We start from the raw sequence: 18923 nt of genomic DNA, 5'->3' as shown, positions 1-18923 counted from the left end.
AACAAAACAGTCACTGCATGTAAAAATCCTTCACTGTGTATGAAAACTTGCATCTGCAGCACTGGCCATGGGCTATGTAGCCTGCTAGGAATTATGTTTACGAACTAAATTTACTTGGACTTTTGTTTTTGTGTGTCATTCTTATATGACAGTTACTTTAGGCTCATACTTGAACTCATAACTATCACTGATCCCTACATACAGCTCTAAATCATTGTAGATCACTTATGATATTTACAGAGACATTTGTGCATAAACTATACTTTACCTTAAAAAATTTATGGCTTCTGGGGGGCTGCACACCCTGCTTTATATACTGTAGTTTTATACCTACCAAACTGGTCAAGGTGCACCCTACTTGTCAAACCTTGGATATTCACCCCTGCTCTGCATTCAAAGTGCATAATCAAGTGTTAGGATCTGTTTCAAAGACTTTCATGTACTAATGTACTTACTCTTGCAGATGTTAATGATGGCCATTACAGTAGCAGTTCTAGAAAATTTGTTGATTGGTTTCCAATTTCAACAACTGTTTTACTTATGCAGATCATAGCCATGAGAACCTGTATCTATTTAACGTGATGACTAATCTTTAGCAGCATTTTCTTTGCTGGAGGAATGATAAATTTATGAGGTGTGAAAACTATGAGTAAACCATTTATTCATAAACATAGCCATAGCTGGCTTGAGATTATTCCAACTCTTCTATTGGACCACATTGATCTTTTTCATTTTATAAAGTTGACTGGTTTTTGGCTAGAATTATCCCTGGTTATTTCCATATAGAAACACTGAAAATCCTTTCAGGCTTAATTTCAAAGCATTCAAATTCATGTAGGGGAATCTTCAAGATACCTATGCTACTACTGACATGCCTTAAGGTACAGTGAATATCCACAGAAAAACAGCTAATGTGTGAAAAAATAGTGTGGCCCTCAAAAGCCTGAGTGAAAAAGTTGTAAATTCAAAAGGAAGCAGCAAAGAAATCACTGCAATGATGATAATAATAATGACAGTCACCACAGCCATTACTTGGTGCCACCTTTAAGCTCACAATTTTTTTTCACCCAGGCTTTTTTCACAGTTTGTGTAGATTTCATATGGCTACACAGACTGGGCTTTGAGGATTGTTTTTACCCCTTATTTGTATAATAGAATGTCTAAAATGTCCATTGGTAGGTCTATGAAATGAGACCGGTTCTGCAAAAACCCAGCATAATGGTACAAACATCTTTGGGTTTGATTATGCTTGACCAATAATGTCAAGCTGTCGTAAAGGAAAAGTGAAGTTAGGATGATATTTTTGGGCACGAGCCGGGAGTCTACTCTTTCGCAAACCCTACTATACAAGACTACTGAGTAGCATGATAATTATATTTGTAATCATTCACTAGGTGTTTCAATTACAAGAGTGACAAGTGATAGCACTCCAGAAATTGATTTAGTCAGTGGTAATCAACTTGATGACTACACTTTTATAAACAGTAATTTCACACTTGATCCACATGGTGTGCTGTTACGTTGTGCAACCGGACTAGGACCTGGTAGTAGTTCTAATATTGTACTGGGTGGATGGTATTTTAATGGTGCTCAAGTACCTGTTGGGGATTTGTGTCGTCAACCTACCTTTGAAGTACGTTCAGCGAACACTAGAAATTATCCTGGAGTAATCAACCTTTATCCATGTGGACCATTATCTGTAACTGAAGAAGGTGTTTACTCATGTATCATCATGAACAGTTCAATGATAAATCAGATTATAAGGGTGGGTGTGTACTTTACTGGAAGAAGTGAGTCACCATATAGCTACTCTATCATATTATAGTTATATAACTCTCTACACAGCTGCACCTGAGATAGACCCTCCATCATCATCAACTATAACAGTTGTTGTTGGTTATCCTCTCACATTGTCCTGTACCTCAAGAGGTTCTCCCCCAGACACATTCATTTGGATGAAGGATAGTGTTCCAATAACACAATCTACTGGTATCATTATGATCACTCATGATACCACTAATGCAGTGTACCGTATTAATTATATCATTAACAATGCTAGTCCTAGTGATGGTGGAACATACACATGTACTGTTACTAATCCTATTGGAGGTGATAGTGAGACAATCACTGTTACTGCTGCTGCTGGTGCGTAAGTAGTTGTGGCAACGAGTATAGTTTTGTTCTTTATTACCACATTTGATTGTAGTGCTGATATATAGGCATACTAGGAATTTCTAACAACCAAACTTATTCTGAATAACAATCCTTTGAAGTTTCTGTTAGACATTTATATATAATAGACATAGGAATCTAGACTTTACAGCACTAGCGCTGAATATACTGGTAGGCCAATCTCTATTGAGGGATCATTATTCAAAAATGAGATAAGAGAGTTTGCTCAGTATCTTGACTTGACAAGTGGGTAGTTGAAGAACAACTCAAAATCTCATCCAGATGGTCACCAGGTAATAGTTGTATGGATGTACAACTTCCTGCCATGGAAAGAGGCACCTAGGTTGTCCATTCCATCCCTTTGCTCAGTAAAAAGAAGGCAATAGTGACTAGCCAAGAATTCTGATGATTATTTCATGAAGATTGAATTAATTATTGTTTAAGGGTGCTGGTTTAGAATCAAAGAAGGCACATGTTGTACTTGTGATAATTCCCACAATGAAAATGTCAGTACATGTAATACATAGATCCCACAATCTTTACTTACTGCACAAAACAATTCAAACGCTATACTGTGCTGTAAGGTAATTATAAGTATTGTACATGTAGTTTTGTAGGCTGAGAAACTATAACTACAGTGACTACTCATGTCATGCACTTTTAACAACATCTATAAGATTTATGTGTAGATAAGATTGTCCATAGATAGTGAGTGGTTACAAAGTAATATAGTTTGACCTGATTAGCCAGCTCCAGATTATTGGTCTGGCTCAGGCCTATAAAACAGTAGTCATATTTATATACACAGGAAAGAGAAAATGTAGCTTCTGGTACCATATATGTAGTCTTTAATTTTTGGACATAAACGATGCAATAATTGGAACAGAATAAAATGATCAGAAATGTCAGTAGTATGTCATAGCCAAACCATTGCTATATACACGCAGCTACCACAAGTATCAAAACCTTAAAATTAATGAAGTCCATTTCATTCAGCATAATAGCTGAGAGTTCTGGTATTATATTTGAATGTTGTTGCCAACTGACTTTAAAATAGCTCACGTTGCAGCAACTGCCTCCTCCTACAGTTAGCAGTAGTAATCACAGTTAATAAGGTGAAGGTCCCCAAAGTTCTCCTGATAATAGAATACAGATCTTAATAAGCTGTGTGTATCCAAGAAATTATTATTTTAATTGACTATGACGCAAGTGCGTATATAATGAAGATAACAGGAGATCCCACTATACTTGTGTTATATTCATACTTTTCTAAACTATGTACTGTACTTTACCTTTTAGTTACTATTTGACATTCACAAAAGGAATGAAATCTCCATGCAAAAACAACTTCAATGTGCAAATAGGGCTTGTTCGCAAAAGTAAAGGCACCTGTAACTGATAAACTGATATCTGTTGCAGCCAAGAATGAATGTTAGCACAACTAATTAATTAACTATGATTTACAATTCACTCATGTATAATCTTGCTGCATTACTAATTCCGTTAACCCTAATTGGCTAGTAATTTGGCTGACATTTTTTGCTGTGCTAACTATAAAGACGAAATCTAAATCTTCAGTTACATTGTATTGATATCAATTTTATTCTTGGCCACACTAGACACCAGCTCTTTTATATACCAGTTACTTTTCCTCTGTTAATGAACCTTGTTCGTACAGCCAAGCTGTTTTTGCATGGGAGTAGTTACAAATAGTGCAGTGAAATATCATAATTAAAGTTCATTTAAGTTTTAGTTGTCCAACCCTGGTTTGTGAATATCAGATCTAAAGTTATAATTGCAAATACTCCAGGTGCATTTAGCAGGGGTTCTATAAATAATCATACTGGCACAAAAAGCATAGTTGTCAAGATCATTATTCTATCATCATCATGTGTGTAATGTACGTACATTACAGGATATACTGTCACCATAGTCAGTACTCCAGCTGGTACACCAGTTAGTGGATCTACTAACACATTTGACTATCCCATATTGAGTAGTGTCAGTCTAACGTGTATGGTGTACCCTGCACCACCATCCACTAGTACTATCACCTACCAGTGGAACACTGAAGGATGCTACGTTAATAATCAAAATGAAAGAAGATGTTTCCCTACTGGCCAGACAACACAAAATGTAACTGAAGATGATTTACTAGCAAGAGATGCTGGTACCATAACATGTACTGCTACTATTGATGGTGTGGAGTATACCAGTGGTTCATTCACGCTTCGTATATCAGGTATATATTTCATAAATATGTATAATAGGAACCTCGGACCATTATACAGTGTATCAATAATGCATCTAAATTATATTGTGTTTAAACATATTCAATCATTCATTAGGCATTTCAATAACTAGAGTAGCAGTAAACAGTACTGCAGAAACTGATTTAGTTAGCAGTAATCAACTAAATGACTACACTTTTATTACTGATACTGTGACACTTGATCCACATGGTGTGCTGTTACGTTGTGCTACTGGACTAGGACCTGGTAGTAGTCCTAATATTATACTAGGTGGATGGTATTTTAATGGTGCTCAAGTACCTGTTGGGGATTTGTGTCGTCAGCCTACCTTTGAAGTACGTTCAGCAAACACTAGAAATTATCCTGGAGTAATCAACCTTTATCCATGTGGACCATTATCTGTAACTGAAGAAGGTGTTTACTCATGTATCATCATGAACAGTTCAATGATAAATCAGATCACAAGGGTGGGTGTGTACTTTACTGGAAGAAGTGAGTTCCATATGATATGTAGTACATACTCCATCTCATCATTGTTATCTCTTTACACAGCTGCTCCAATAATAGACCCTCCATCATCATCATCTACTGTAATGGTTGCATCTGGCTTTCCTTTCACATTGTCATGTAATTCACGAGGTTCTCCTCCAGACACATTCACCTGGATGAAGGATGGTGTTCCAATCACACAATCTACTAGTATCACTACAGTGACTCATACTAGTACTAATGCAGTATATCGTAGTGATTATGTCATTAATAGTGTCAGTTCTAGTGATGGTGGAACGTACAGATGTACTGTTACTAATCCTATTGGAAGTGATAGTGAGACTATCACTGTTATTGTAACTGGTAGGTTTGGAATTGATTTGCTTTTGTTATTGTCATATTATCAATGTGTCTCATTTGTGTCTAATGCAAGGGTGAAAGGAGCGAAATGTTATAGCACTAGGTTCTTTCTACAGTTATAAAATATTCAGTTAGCTTGTTTCTTGATGATTAATAAAATCTATAATATTTCTAAGATATTGGGCAAACACTCATGAGATATGCCTGTTTGAAACCAAATGTATATGTAAATTCACAAAAGTTTTGTGTGTTTTATTTTTCTCCTTCAAATCCAGTCTTTTGGTTTGTAGGGGTTTATTAATTAAACTACAGATATTTTCATACTCATAGCAGTATAGATAAATATCACATATATCCAGCAGCATAAAAAGCATAATAATTATTTTTGTACATACCACTGAACTATATGTATATGTGTATATGTAGGTGTTATTGAGTGAGCAATTATTATTCTTATGTTAGAAGCCGTATATGTATAATTTAAGAAGATATGTGTAAAGATGTTTCCAAGCCAACTTATACTTGTATTCTACACAGTGCCCATAGTTAGACATCTAAATGTAAATTTGAAAATAAGCAGATAACACAACATAATAAAGAATTCACAATTGTTCATGCATACAAGACAAATGTAGTTTTCAAAAACATGTTGTTTCACTTTCAGTATACAACACATTATGTATTCATTCAATCTGCTCTATTTGAGTAAGCTAGATTAATGAAGCGCATATATAGTGCAGTGATTCTGCATTTTTCTCAAAATTTTAACTGATAAGTAGTAGATTTTTTTGAATCTTGTCTTAGCTAAAAGGCTAGCAACTATGTGACAACTTTATTGTTGTTGGTATTTTATTACATCACTGCAGTGTTAGTGACAGTGACTAATGGAGCTACTGGAGGTGTTCTAGATAGTCCACAACTAGTTGATGGTGGTAGTTCATTTACTCTATCATGTAATGCTACTGGTAGCCCTACGCCAACTATCAGTTGGACTATGGATAGTATGATGTTAACTAGTGATGGTAACAAGATAATGATAGTAGAGTCTACTAGTACTGGTGTGATAGTGTCCAGTTTGATTATCATGAACTTTGTAGCAACTGATGGAGGAGTACATACTTGTGTGGCTAGTAACAGTGTTGGAACATCATCAGTGTCCATTGATATTCGACTGAGTGAGCATATACAGTAGCGTTATTTGTGCTTTTAGTGAATAAAAAGTGCGGCCTTCAAAAGTGAAATCAAAGATGGTGACCATGAAAGCTTTGGAACCTGTAAACATTCTGTAACCTTCAAAAGATAGTTTTATACCCTTTCAAAGCTTTGTAACCATGGATACTGGCATGTAAAATCAGTAAAAAGCAATGTACTTTCTGATATTGTTGACACTTTTGGTATATTTGTAGTCTAAACAGTTGTACTAAAGCCTGTACTACAGCTGCAATAAAGTCTGTAACCATAATGGATATGCCCCATCGGTTACGATTATTAGTTATTAACATAACAAAGCTTCAAAGCTTTAATAACTTTCTTGCGAGAAGCTTTAGAAGTTAAACTTTGACATTTGTTCCAGCCCTAATACAATACCATGCAAACCATGACTGCATGCTAATTTGTAGGCTTAAACCTTGATATTGTCGCATATGTATTATACCCTATATATATTCTGCTATCTACAGATGCTGCAGTCATTACTAGTAATGTGACTAATATTCATTTACTGGAGCCATTAGGACTAACCTGTAGTATTAACCCTTCAGTGACTACTAGTGATGTTGTATCCTACCAGTGGTCTATTGGATGTGATAGTGATTGTAGTTGGAGTGGTGCAATGACTACTACCTTGTCTAATCCTTATATTAGGGGTCGTGATTATGGTGACTATACTTGTACTATAACTGAAGGTAGTACAGTGATTGGTAGGAGTGTGTTCATCATTGACCGTATTGAAGGTAAGTGTGTTATTTTGTAATAGGTATTATGTGATTACTGTGTATTAGGATTTGGCATTTACACTGACAATCCATTTGAGATGATCAGCAATAACAGTTTGATGCAGTGTCCATTAGCAATGTCCTGTCAGTACTACTGTGGATCTGGCAGTCTTGTGGACAGTAACTCTCAATGGTCCTTTAGTAACAATCCAGTATCAGTTGATAGTAGTGATCCAGTATATCAAATATCAAGTGACTTTGTTTTTGATGGTGAGGTAGTCACTCTGGTATTTGATTCAACTCAATCACCTAATGAAGGAGTGTACAGATGTGATATTAATGATGTTGACAATAACAGTCGGTCATTGTTCATTGATGTGTTTATTACTCCTAGTAAGTAACCACTATGTGAGCGTGTGTTGATATCTGGAGCTGCACTTACAAAATGATCACATGAACACACCCTGAAACAATCACAACACACTGTCACAGCCTTAAACGATTGAAACACATGACTATGCACTCTTAATAATCTAGCTACAATCAGTTGCAGTTTTGATGTAGAAATAAGATATGGCTCTGAACCTTGCCCCTTAACTTATTGCATAGCACATGTTGCTGTCAGACCTTCAGTGTTGGTCACTGTAAAGCTCTAATAACAATAACAATAACATAGCTTACTCAGGATAAGCAGTAAGATTGAGTTACTCTAATAAAGCAGTCACAGCCACATGTTACTATAACAATATAAAAGAAGAGTAACAAACTAGTGTATTTAAAAAAAGTAGCTAACCAAGATATGTGACTGGGTCTGGGAAAACTGGTATTATTACCCATGTCAGCAGATTTGATTTTTCATCAGAAACACAATCTACACAAAGCTATGTGAACAGATTATCAAATTTTACAGTCAAAATCAACCACGCTTGCAATTGAGTGGTCTGCTTTTGCTGGCTGCTTAATGGCTATCTGTACATGTGGTGTGGGGCCTTAATGGAACTCTTGTCAGCTTTGGGGTGGCTGTATATGGCTGTAAAGCTCCGTGTTGTTGAATAAAGACCTGTACTATAAATTTTCTTTCATTTAAGCTGGTTTTGAGACCTACATGGCCAATAACTTAGCCTAATTCATCCCTACGCCTTTCTCTTCAATTTTTAACAGCCCCACCCCCCCCCCCCCCCCCCCCCCCCACCCATCCCACCTGATACAGTCAACCTCAGTTTAAAAACAATTTAAAATGGTGGGAAACTTAGCTGTTGGCTAATTGTACTGTGGATGCTCTAGAAGGTACGGAATTGGTGTAAAATGTGTGAAAATTTGGAATACATAGCTTCAACCATTGGTGAGCTACAACACACTAATTACTTAAAACCATCATTTCTTGATGCTTTAAAATAGGCTGGTTTTCATAGACTGGGTCACATATATGAATGATGGTAGCATTACACCATAGCTTTGTGAGAAAATCCCTACGTACTTTGGCATCAAGCACATACCAATGTAGGGATTTTCCCACAAAGCTATGTAGTGTAATGCTACCATCATTTGTATCTCTTGTTTAACTATTTTTGTCACTTGAACCCTACTTCATTTAATAATTTTAGTAGTAATACATATATTAATGTACGTATGCTGCTATTGTATGCTTACCACAACTAATAATTGGTATTTGTTCAATAATGCTTCATAACATAACAGGATTGGCCAGTATACGTGTCTAGGCTTGAACCAGTTATAAACTTTTGAAGAATGCTCAAACCTCAAGCCTACATGCTTTAGAATCAACTCTTGTGTTAGAGTCTATCAGTATTTCCTGACTGCTATATTAGAATATCTTAGTTTCAATGCTATCACATGTAAATAGTCAGTCTATGTGTTGTCTATTATTACTTGCCTTCTTTGGGAGGGTATTGCACATATATTTATATAAAGACCATCTGTTTGCTGATATTTGTTAGTCTGTTATACTTGAAATTATGCCAGCATATTATAATGCATCCTATTATTGGGTAAACATTCCAAAACACGATGTAAGATTACGTGTCTGTTATCCCCACTCCAGCTACCCCATCATTCATCAGAACACCAATGGATCCTGATGGTACTCAAGACGATGTGCTGCTTGTTCAACATTTTACCAGTGTAGCTCTCACATGTGAGGGTCGTGCTGCTCCTACTCCTGATATAACATGGATAAGAGATGGAGTAGTATTGACTAATACTAGTAACATTAACATTGTCACTAATATAATAACTGATAATCAACGTAACAGACTGTCCACTTTAACTGTGTCAGTCTTCACTATAACAGAGGAGGGTAACTATACTTGTAGTGTTAGTAACACTGTTGAATCTGTTGTAACCAGTGGACTAGTATTGGGTAAGTGTTGTTGTTGTTGTATGGTGATGCTGCTAAATAATGCATTGCATTTGATGATGAAATTTTGTTTATAAATGCTTTACACAGTAAAAGTTATTTCAGCTATGTATATACAGTATAATATTTGTAGTACTCAGTGATTACAAACTGTTCTAAATGAATAACATCTACCTATACTAGTAACTGTTAACCAGCAAGTTATAAAATTATTGTACATAGTATAGATGATAATCTGTAATTGTTGCACACCAAGTATTTCTGATTTGTTAATGTTTCAGCTCTTCAGAGAACATGTTATGCAGTGATGGGATGCAATAATGCATCATCCAACAGTCTTGGTGTCATGGTTACTAGTGCTACAACAAGTGATGGTTGTTGTAGTCAACCTAACGTGATTAGTGTACTACAACCTGATGATGTTACCTGTGATCTATGTAAGGATGTTGTGTTATAGCGTTTGTTTGTTTGTTCCTGGCTTTGTATATTGATATAAAAGTAATAAGAATTGCATAGCTATAATTATTATGTACATACACAGCATGTATACTATGGATTCTGAATTGTGGATTCATATTTTTAAAATCTTTGGTAATTTTAAAAATTCTTATATAGGTCCAGTTTACATCAGTCGTAGTCCAGGAGGACGGATCAGTTTCCCCGTAGCTCAATCAGCCATATTAATTTGTACAATATCTGGTAGCCTAACTGGTACAGAGACTTTTAGTTGGAGTAGTAGTTGTTCTCCTAATTGTGATGGTGACTTGACTGGTACTGATCAGAGTGAATTATCAGTGACCAATCTGAGGGCTCGTGATACTGGTAGCTATACTTGTACAGTAACTGATGGTGGAGTAATGGTAAGAGTGTCTACTGCCACTATTAGTCGAGTTGAAGGTACGTACATATCTCATGCATATTATTATTGTGCATACATTTGTAATTTTATACATAAACTATATATACCATTAAAAACCATTAATTGTATCTCATGTATTAATGAAAGTGAATTTGCAGTGAGGTTAAATTATAGAAAATGAAAGCTGTGTATGTGGTCACCACAAAATATCAAGAGTTCATTATATATATACTGAGGAGAGTATCCTACTCTCATATAGCTACCCCTGTAGAAGGGCATATTGTGAAGTTATGATGTAACAACAGGGTGGTGTGATTCGTGATGTATGAGCAGCCATAAAGTGCAAGAATCATTAGCATCACACTACACTTGCGACACTTGGGAATGCCATATTCATGAATGGCCTGGCAAGAAATGCCTACACAGTTATCTAAACCCATGAAGACATGCTTGTAGTTTGGTGAGAAACGCTGAGAAACCGGTTGCTAGCAACGTTGTTAGGCATGCGTTTAATCGATATTATGGTCATTAATGACATCATTAAAGAGAAACATTTAAAAATGCTACATCATAACTTCATGATACACCCTTCTACAGGGGTATATGAGAGTAGGATACTCTCCTCAGTATATATATTATGAACTCTTGATAATATACATTAGTATGAAATGAGTGCTGGGGAGAAAATTTGGTCACCTAAAATGAGACAAATATATACAAATGTAGCCAGTACTTGGACCCTATATAGAGCTCCAATGCTCAAACATTTTGGCTTGCTGTAATATTTGAGTAATGGTATAGAATGGTCAAAAAACTGTGACATTCTACTGTAGCAGAAATTTCCACTATATATGTCATTACACTGACATAGGTATGCTGTGTTGTCTACTATTTAGGTGTTACCCTACACAGTACTGACTTTACTATCACGTACAATAGCAGTTCTGTTTTACTATTTCAAAATATGGAGATCAGAATAGTGTGTCGTTCAGGTAGTACTACCAGTAGCGGTCAGTGGTCATTTCCTGATGGTAGTGCAGTTCCTACAAGTGGAGCAATACAGGCTAATCCTGTTAGTGGTGATGTTGGTACCAGTGAGCTAGTTATCAGTTCAAGTGCAGCCAGTACATTATCAGGTAATACTGGAGTGTACACTTGTACTATACCAGATGTTGATGGAATGATACAGACAAGGAACCTTACAATATATGATTCGACAGGTGAGAACTTTATGGTACATTTTTTTGTAAGTATAACTCCAACTGTTCTACAGCTCAACCAATGGTTACAATAGCTAGTATTGATCCTGTACCAATTGGTTCAGAGGCAACACTGTCATGTAGTGCTATAGGTATCAGTCCATTGACCTATAACTGGACCAGACAAAATAATCCATCAATTGTGTTATCTACTAATCGAGTGTACACCTTCACAATATCCAATGTTAGTGGGTATGGGAGTTATGTGTGTGGAGTATCTAATAGTCTAGGGAGTGATGCTGAAACTATTGTTGTTGTACAAGCAAGTAAGTGCTCTATACTGTACAGATCTTTGTTCTTACTTTACTTACTGTATACGTATGCATATATGTGTGTGCACTTTTTATATCATAAGTGTTGATGTAAAAAACACAACTAAATGTTTAGTTTTACTCTAATAATACAACCAATTTGTTGCTGGAAAGTGTAGGTTAGCAAATTTCAGTTAGTTGTTGTAAAAGCTTTAGCTGTATGTTTAAGATTTCATTTTTTTACACCTTGTTCAATTGGGTTATTTAAAGAACCAACCTACTTGAGGTTTTTATCTGTGCTTCTGAACAGAAAGTCAAATTGCCATGCGTATCATCAAAATCTACAGTATTCACTTCGTTACATGCCGTACCTTCAATAGTAGCCACACTTGAGTGGTACTATGATTGATTTTGAAAATAAGGTTTCGGCATAATTTTTGAGCATCAAGTGGTGGTCAAATTCGAATAGTCACCGCATTAATTTTTTGAAATAAGGTAATAAAATTAATAAATAGCACAACATTTAATCAAGTAAAAAGAGTAAGTATAATTAACATTATGTCATATCATCACATGTTTTTGGTCTATATATATATATATATATATATATATATATATATCAACTATAGCACCTCCATTGATTACCCTAATTGGAGATCCTACCAGAATAGTAACATCACCTGATAATGGGACTATCTCAGTCACCATTGGATCATCAAACCTTCCAGTAACTGTCCAGTGGTCACATAACAATCAACAATTAACTACTAATAGTGACTATACCATTACTACTGTTTTATACAATGATGGTACCACTGGTAATTCATCACTAACTGTACATGACACTAATACTGGTGATGGTAGAAACTACACTGTAGTTGTAGCAAACCTTGCAGGAAGTGATATGGTGTCTGTTATTATTGTGATTTATGGTTAGTTGTTTTCGTATGTGTGATCATTATGCATGCACACATTCTCACGATTTACCTTCTATTGTTAGATTCTGCAGTTTTATATTTCACTGTTGTTTGAGTTCTCATTAGGCTTGTGTCGGCAAAATTTCAAGCATGATAGGTTAGCCAAAGCTTTGCTATGTAGCGTAATAGGATAATTTTCGAGACTTTTAATTAAATGCACACTGTGCATACTGAAAAACTTGAACACACTACATAACTGTACTACATATCAGAGAGCATATAGTATTATTCATTTACTGTTTTTTTGGCTGCTTACAGAAATATGTTAGGTCAAGTAAGAGCAATCACTTATGACATACACTCTAATAATAAACAGTCTGCTTGCCTTTATGCTGAAAGTATAAATTTGAACATAACAGGCTTGATTTTTTAGCATTGTGCTAGTTCTCATTATTGTCAGTGTTTTGTTTACAAAGTGTTCTCCACATTTAGTTCCACCAACAGTTGATATCCCAAACATGGTCAGTGCTACAGAAGGAGACAATAGTACAACTATCACTTGTATAGCAACTGGTGTACCAGTGCCAACAATTATCTGGTCCAGACCAGATAATAGCAGTCTAGTAGAAAGCAGATATGTTATCAGTGATTCTAGTCCACCTGTGGCGGTCAGTAATGGCAGTAATGAAGTGTTTCAGATTACTAGTAATCTTACTATTATGAATGTTTTAAGAGGAGACACTGGAGTGTACCACTGCCTGGTATTTAATGTGGTGAACAGTGTACAGAGTGATACCACCCTCACTGTGATGTGTAAGTGAACGTTAATCAAGTAATTGTGTGCATGATACTAAGATACTTTGTTTTTATTCAGCATCCCATATACTTGTTAATCCAATCCATGAAATTATTATAATCGTTATCGAGATATTTGTTATCATTATAAAATAATATTAAACATTGATGATATGGATTAATATCAATACAGTGCTTAATCAAAAACAGATTATTACAGCAATAAACTACTCACAGAACTTTGTGTGGTGCAATAAAGTGCAGTTCACACTTTATAGAAAATAAAGTACACCTTTTAGTTTAATGCTGTTAGTGGTTTGTTGTCAACAGCCCTCAGAACAGCTGGGTGTGGCCAACATCATACCAAAACTCAATAACAATCAGTTTAGTCCACAGAAAATTACTAAGGTATATGGTTATTACAATGATTAACAGGATTGTTGTACACCACAAGAAAGCTGGAACACTAGCAATAACATACACCTACACTCACCTAGATTACTGTTAATACGTAGGTGTAAGTGTTCAACCAAGGTGCCATGTTAGCACATTATATGCACTGGCCTTTAATCCACTAGAAAGTTCCATAAATAATTTAAAACATTGCCTTGTTCATGCTATATGAATAATAAAGCACTATAGGCTTCACCTCAAGCTCTACTTTGGCTGCACACCTTGATAATTGTGCTTTATTATCTGTAAAACACTTGCAGCAATGCTTTAACATAATACATACTGTAAACTGACTTTGTGTTTGCCTTCATGTAGTTGCTCCAGACATAACAGCTCCACCAGACAATACTACTGTGGTAAATGGCAGTGCAGCAGTGTTTAACTGTACAGCAACTGGGTATCCTATACCAACTATTAGTTGGTTTATCAGTGGTGTAGATTTGTCATTGTCTAACATTGCTCCTTTTGATCAAGAAGGAAGGATTGATGAAGCATTTATAGCTACTATGCTTGCAATTGACAGTACAACAGTGATGAGTAGTTTAAGATTAACTGATACTATGCCATTTCTAGCAGAAGACTATGTGTGCATGGTTTCTAATAGTTTGGGGATAGTTAACAGAACAGCTACATTGATTATATATGGTTAGTTGTTCTTTACGTAGTTCTTATACATGCCATATATGGTTACTATTGTGCTGTACATACACATTTTGTTGTTGTATTTTGAGTAATCATATCATGTATACATTAACACCTGGGCTCATGTCATAACAAAGTAAAAGGAACTTATAAATGTTGTAGTGTGTATACCATTAACAGTTTCTGTGTGATTAACACTGTATACATACAAATAAAATATTATGTTCTAGTTGGCAATACTTCAGTATGTACGATTGTGCATGCAAAAAGTGTAGTTACAGTTATGTATGTATAGCTACTGCTGACATATAGCAACCATAAAATTTGGGTTGTAAAGCATCCATTGTTTTATTCTATGTAGTATCAGCATCAGTTATCCAGCCAGACAATAGTAGGGTGGTCGGTATTGAAGGAACTGATCATCTTTTTATCAATTGTACTGCTACTGGAATACCAGCTCCTATCATCACTTGGAGGGATCCAAACAGAATGGAACTACCTAATGCAGATAACAATAGAATAAATGTGTTGCTTCATATAGAGCCTCTGTTGGTTACTTTTGATGGATTTAATTTTGTATACCGAGTAACTTGTTTGTTAGAAATCACAAATACAAATGATAGTGACAGTGGTGTGTATACCTGTGTAGCTGATAATGGTGTAGTGAGAGTGGATAACAGCACTGTAGAAGTGTTTGTAAGAGGTGAATGTGTTAAACTGCTAGCATAACAAACACATAATATGTACAATGTTTTGTTGCCATGATATGTTGAATGTTTATTGTTTTCGTAGTTTTTCCGGTTGTGGTTCTCTCTTTGAACCAAACAATCATATCACCTAATACTGCCACATTCAACTGTACTGCTACTGCTAAACCTCGAGCTATAATTCAGTGGATTAGGAATGGAATGATACTGAGGGATACCACACCTAGGATTACAATGACAAATTTCACACAAGGAGATTGTAATATCACTAGTCCTCCTAGTGATTGTGTAATTATCAGTATCCTGGGGATAATTAACATTGTGCCCGATGATGATGGAGAGTATACGTGCAATGCCAGTAATTCTGCTGGAAATGATGCCGAAATAGTTTCACTAATTGTAAATGGTATAATAACTATGTACGTATATTGTCCTTTGATGTTGAATTTGTTTGTTAGCTTGTTCACTCCAAATCTTGTGGTATTTGCTTAGTAATCTTATTTGTGTAAAATAGTTGTACCTTGAATCTCAGTTATCTGAACCCTTTAAAAGTGATTATTCTATTGGAGTATTTGTACATTTTATTATTAGAGTAGTTGGACAAGTGAATGGGCGATGTATCTGAGCAACAGAGTTGGGGTTGTTGCTCTAAAAAAAAGTAGCTCGACCATTTCATACGTATTACTTATTACTTCTATGACATGCATATATATGTAATGTGCTACAGTTAAATATTACTCACAGAAAAAAAGTAACAAGTTACATATTACTTGTTACTTCGAGAGTTGTAACTAGTAATATGTTACATATTACATTTATTCGTTACTAGCCAACTTTCTAAATACAAGCTATCAGCCTACAACTATACAAGTGATACAAGAAAGACACAGGTTTCTCTGGTGTAATTCAGCCATAAAAACATACTCTGTTGTAGTGTCTTGGCCTCAAAGGTACTCCCCATACACTGTCACTACTCAAACTTTGTCTCCAGTGCTGTCTGGGCCCAAAATGCAACCAATCATGAGGCTGACTACAATGTGCCTTAAAAAGAAGTAATGTGTGTTACATTCTTTATGATGTCCGGATGTAATATATTACTCACTACTTCATCATGTAACGCAGCGCATTATATTACTCGTTACTGCGAAAGTAATATTATTACATAATGCATTACATTACACGTTACCCCAACTGCTGAGCAAAACTACTTATCTGAATTCTTTTGCGAATGAATTAGCACACAGAAAATAGATTTCCTACTGTACTCTACATTGAGGCGTAGTGTTCAATACCTGAAAGTATAATTATGTTTATTAAGTAAGGGCTGTGCATAAAATCACCATTACAGCACAAACAGTGTCTTTATGTCATTCTTGTATCGAGGGAATGCCCTCAGATTCTCCTAGCTGGAGCATAGCATGCTGAGTGCACACAAGAATGCATCAATTCATGGACAAACATAAACATTACAAGGTTTTCCTCACCTTTTAAAAACTTCTAACTACACGCCTCAGAATGAAAACAAACACCATTGCTGCACTGCTGCATAGCTAAAATGGTTGCACTATTAGAGTGTTTGAGCATTCTTTTAGAGGAGTTGAATTAGGTGTTACAAGGAGTTATAATATTAGCCATACTATTATAGCAATTACAACAAATGCACATATCATATTAAATGCAATTAATTTTATTAGCTGTACATGTAGTGCAGGCCTTGACTCTGGCTGAGAAGTACTAGTATCATGTGGATAGTCTTTTAGAACTACTTTTTTGGTTGTAGTGAACAACGTGGTCCTAGCTAGCACAAGTATCTAGCATATTAGCTTAAATTATGACAAACCAGTGTGAACACACTATAGCTAAAATTGTGTAATGAGGGTTCATGAGCAGCAAAAGATATTGTTGCTCAATAGTTGATTTAAGGTCTTAAAACAGCTATGTATATAAACAGCCAGTCTAAGGTCAAATAACATCATGAAAAGTAACAGTCATTCATTATTGTTGTATTGTTCATATTGTATTACAATGCCATTCCCTTACAGTGGAGCCACTGATAATAGAACCAGTAAATACTACAGTGTATACTATCAATGAGACTGATACTTTCAGTTCAACATGTAATGCTACTGGTATACCAGCACCAATGAATTTTGTGTGGTTGAAGAATGGAGTAGAACAGGACTATACAACACCTAATACTAATATTACAGTTAGTGACTTGTCTACTCCAGTACCATATTCTACTGCTGGAGGAGTTGTTTGGTCAGTATCACAAACATTGATATTCCTTTCAGCAATGGATGAAGACTCTAGTGTGTATACTTGTGCTGTGTCTAATGGAGTAGGTAATGATAACAGTGTTAGTTTTCAATTGGTTGTTCAAGGTAAGTATCTTTGCAAGTATGCATGTTGATAAATTTTCATGTTATGTAGTTCACCCTGAGATCACAGAACAACCAGAAAATTCCACAGTGACCACACCAATGGTAGCACAGTTCAGATGTGTGGCTACTGGAGTACCCAGACCAGTAATGGAGTGGTTTTCTAATAATGCATCAACTCAAAATAGACTGGTCAATGGTAGCAGTAATAATGTGATGATTGTAGAGGTACCTAGTGGAGATAGAGAGTTGCTTAGTATGTTAACACTGACTACTACAACTCATCCTGATGACAGTAGAAGCTATACTTGTAGAGCAGTCAATATTGTGGATGATCACTTCAGTAATGCCATCCTTAATGTATTATGTAAGTTAAAGTATAGTTTCAAAGTTATCATAATAATTAAGAGATATTTATCAAAAGCTCGAGTGTAAAACAGTTTTAGAGAGTTTTTAAAATTGCAATGAGTTTAAGTTATAAATTTATTTGAGTGAGTTTGCATGTGTACCTTTGGGAAAATTTTGTTTGTGGTCAACCATTAAAAACATTTTCAAATAAGATGCTTAAAATAATGTAAGTACAAAAACCACACAAATGTTGGTGGTATTCAAGATTAAAGATTTGTTTTTCAATACAAAAGTATACTGATACGTCCTGCACACAAAAACAGTTTTTTTTGATTGCTGTTTTCTTCCACAGATCCTGCTAACATCACTCAGGCACCAGTCAGTGTAACAGTTAACCAGACATTTGCAGTTCAGTTTGACTGTACTTCATTTGGTAATCCCATTCCTCTGATAGTGTGGAGTAGAGTAGGAGATGATGATCTCAGTGATAGTACTGACATAACTATTACTACAGTAGTTAATACTGACATGTACATTGTTACATCATATCTAATCATCAGATCTACTGACAGGTTTCGTGATCAAGGAGTATACAATTGTACAGCTAGCAATGGTGTGACTAATAATATTGGAGCTGTTAATATTCAGAGTGCTGAACTGATAGTACAAGGTAATGTTTTGCACATTATGCCTGAGCCTGTTACGCTTTTGAGTTGTATTGTGCTTT

General features: G+C 35.5%; 1 protein-coding gene across 2 annotated transcripts in view; it reads left to right on the top strand.

Moving 5' to 3' along the window:
- Positions 1–18923, top strand: part of LOC136267375 (hemicentin-1-like) — a 47791-nt gene that overhangs the window by 11607 nt on the left and 17261 nt on the right. For both annotated transcript variants that reach the window (XM_066062489.1, XM_066062491.1), the window contains 21 exons: positions 1395–1790; positions 1846–2145; positions 4088–4414; positions 4521–4916; positions 4977–5276; positions 6140–6448; positions 6953–7225; positions 7274–7600; positions 9270–9587; positions 9866–10021; positions 10200–10481; positions 11340–11663; positions 11717–11968; positions 12583–12885; positions 13363–13683; positions 14434–14763; positions 15122–15463; positions 15553–15873; positions 17510–17851; positions 17901–18215; positions 18549–18866. In XM_066062489.1, the coding sequence (XP_065918561.1) occupies positions 1395–1790; positions 1846–2145; positions 4088–4414; positions 4521–4916; positions 4977–5276; positions 6140–6448; positions 6953–7225; positions 7274–7600; positions 9270–9587; positions 9866–10021; positions 10200–10481; positions 11340–11663; positions 11717–11968; positions 12583–12885; positions 13363–13683; positions 14434–14763; positions 15122–15463; positions 15553–15873; positions 17510–17851; positions 17901–18215; positions 18549–18866 (6552 nt within the window). The remainder of the gene's footprint in view (positions 1–1394; positions 1791–1845; positions 2146–4087; positions 4415–4520; positions 4917–4976; positions 5277–6139; positions 6449–6952; positions 7226–7273; positions 7601–9269; positions 9588–9865; positions 10022–10199; positions 10482–11339; positions 11664–11716; positions 11969–12582; positions 12886–13362; positions 13684–14433; positions 14764–15121; positions 15464–15552; positions 15874–17509; positions 17852–17900; positions 18216–18548; positions 18867–18923) is intronic.

Source organism: Dysidea avara, chromosome 9, assembly GCF_963678975.1.
Source record: "Dysidea avara chromosome 9, odDysAvar1.4, whole genome shotgun sequence".
In the NCBI taxonomy this organism is placed as follows: Eukaryota; Metazoa; Porifera; class Demospongiae; order Dictyoceratida; family Dysideidae; genus Dysidea; species Dysidea avara.
The sequence above is the reverse complement of the archived record's forward strand: the minus strand, read 5'-3'. Positions and strand labels throughout refer to the sequence as shown.